This window comes from Hydra viridissima, unplaced genomic scaffold, assembly GCF_058129835.1.
Source record: "Hydra viridissima isolate aposymbiotic clone 2 unplaced genomic scaffold, HvirCarnegie_v1 scaffold_7, whole genome shotgun sequence".
Classification (NCBI taxonomy): Eukaryota; Metazoa; Cnidaria; class Hydrozoa; order Anthoathecata; family Hydridae; genus Hydra; species Hydra viridissima.
Window position 1 is genome coordinate 1,740,533 of NW_028324306.1, and position 2,500 is coordinate 1,743,032.

The 2,500-nt window shown below is 37.5% G+C and overlaps 3 protein-coding genes across 8 annotated transcripts in view; all 3 read right to left on the reverse strand.

Moving 5' to 3' along the window:
• LOC145184630 (putative sodium-coupled neutral amino acid transporter 10) overlaps nt 1–2,500 on the reverse strand; it is a 175,894-nt gene that overhangs the window by 172,718 nt on the left and 676 nt on the right. The gene's annotated exons all lie outside the window — the stretch shown is intronic.
• LOC145184712 (exportin-6-like) overlaps nt 1–2,500 on the reverse strand; it is a 138,534-nt gene that overhangs the window by 135,358 nt on the left and 676 nt on the right. The window lies entirely within an intron of this gene.
• LOC149885557 (uncharacterized) lies at nt 521–946 on the reverse strand. The gene has a single exon (XM_090094208.1). It carries the CDS (start codon nt 944–946, stop codon nt 521–523), a length of 426 nt encoding a protein of 141 aa, XP_089950334.1.

Below are 2,500 nucleotides of genomic sequence, written 5' to 3' on the forward strand. Positions count from 1 at the left end.
ACAATTTGGTCAATATCTGATTGGAGTTGAAGTTGAGCAGCAAGTGAGTTGACAATGCTTAGGATTTTAGTGTCATCAGCGTAGATTTTACAACTGTTTTCTTTGCTTATTACATCCGGCAGATCATTGATGAAAATGACAAATAAAATTGGACCCAAGACTGATCCTTGTGGAACTCCACTTGTCACAGGTAACCAATTCGATTGAGTGTCACCAAGGATGACTCTTTGAAACCTGTTGAGTAGGAAAGCTTTTATCCAATTGAGAAGATTGCCTTCAACTCCGTACATTTTAAATTTGTAAAGCATTCGTTGATGTGGGACTTTGTCAAAAGCTTTAGCAAAATCCAGAAATATGACGTCAACTGGTAGCTTTCTGGCTATATTTCCAGTCAAGAAGTCCATTGTTTCAAGGAGATTTGTAACGCATGCTTTTTTTTCTAAAAATCCATGTTGACTATTTGATAAAAGTTTGTTTGATACTAGGTGCTGAATAATTGCCTTCTTAACTAGTTTCTCCATTATTTTACAAGGAATTGAGGTGAGGGTATTGGTCTGTAGTTTGATGGGTCGATTCTAGAGCCCTTCTTAAATAAAGGTGTTACATTTGCTTTGGACCATGAGCTTGGAATTTCACCATTGTCTAATGACTTTTGGAAGATGAGAGTAAGTGGAGAAGACATTGAGGTAGAACAATAGCGTAAAACGTGAGGACTGACATTGTCTACACCAAGTGATTTAGATATATCTAGTGCTGAGAGTTCCATAATTGTGGCCAGAGTATCGAAAGATATATTATTGAGGATTGCGTTAGTTCTACGATCAAAACGGGGAAGATTGTCATTAGATGGCTCTTTGCTGAAAACTGATTGAAATTGATTGTTAAGTGAATTGGCTATTTTAATTTTGTCAGAACTAATGATCTCACTGGAACTGGTGATTCGCATAGATGAGATCTGATTTATTACAGAGCGTTTACTATTTATGTATGAAAACAGTCTTTTAGGGTTACGCTTATCATTGGCAAGGGCATTTTCGAAGGATTTCAGAGAAGAACGACTTAGTTTTTTAACTAGTTTCTCTATATTTCACAACCAGGGATGTAATTTTCCATTTTGAACTGACGTTACGAGCCCAGAGCGATTTTTTAAGTCGAATAAGAGATAATAGTTCTTTTGTCATCCATGGTTGTTTTTTGGGGGATGGTTTGTTCGGCACACGAGGGATGAATTGATGACAACATTCATTGTATTTGTTGAGCCAAAGTTGGTAACATTGTTCTACGTTTAAGTCTTTAAAAATAGATGACCAGTCAACCTTATTGAACTCTTCGTTGATTTTTTCGTAGTTACCAAACTTGTATACAAATTTAGAGCTGTTGAAATGTGATAATTTTACACTGGAAGCCAGTTTGTAATGCCAGGTGATAGAACAATGATATTGGTCAGACAGACTGAGTGGAGGACCGATGTTAATTTCACTAGCACGATCAGGAGAGTCACATATTATGAGATCAAGAGTGTTTGTCATAGGGCGATTAGCAGGCTTGAAAGTAGGGACAGTGACGATTTGGTAAAGATGACAATCTTGAAAGAGAGAGACAAATGAAGAGCTGAGATCAATTTTACTAGAGGAAAAGACTGAATTGGAAGTCCAAGTAATCTCTGGAAAATTAAAATCACCGGCAATGATGATACCATTGTATTTTTTGGTTGTTACTAAAGTTTTGGCATGGAAAATAGCACTTGAAATCTCTGAGAAGGCTTCGATACCGGAGGATGGAGGTCTATAAATGCAGCCTAGGAGCAGAGTTTCATTCATAAGCTTTAGTTCGATCCATAATTGTTCTGAATAGTAACGAATAAAATCTTTGTGCAGTAGGGATTCCTCTATTTGGTTTGAGATGATTTTATTGTTTGTGTATATAGCTACACCTCATCCGATTTGGTTGCAACGGTCTGAACGATAGAGGTTGTAGTTCGGAAGAGAGGGAGTTGATTGGTCATTGAACCATGTCTCGGTGATAAAAATAATGTCAAAAGAGTTGTTTTCTGCAAGTAAGGACAGTTCGATGAGTTTTATGGGATTGAGGGAGGTTGCGTTGGTGTAAAAGCACGAAAGATAAGATAATTTAATGGAAGAGTTGGCCTTATTAAGGAATGAATTAGTGGGATTTTGAGAGCGACTGAATGGCTTCAGCAGCTGACTTCCATTTGAGGAATGGGTTCCTCTCTCTTCCATTGATGTTGACTGTTTTGGATGTGTCAATGCACTTGATTTTTTCGCTGCGGATGACAAATCGAAAGGGTTTGTCAAGTAAATCTTTTGCCAATAATTCTGCATTTTCGGTAGAGCGCTTTTTGTTTAAGTTGTTGAATGTTTCTTGTTCGAGAGGTGTACGGTCTGGGCGAATGTAGACAGATTTTAATTCGTCTATTGAGGCAAGTTGCTTTGCATTAGATAAAAGATCGTTGCGGTGCTCTTTCGAGTCAAACTCAATG

What these genes read in the sequence shown, in the direction of transcription:
- LOC149885557 (XM_090094208.1), bottom strand. Translation starts at nt 946, where the DNA reads ATGCGAATCACCAGTTCCAGTGAGATCATTAGTTCTGACAAAATTAAA.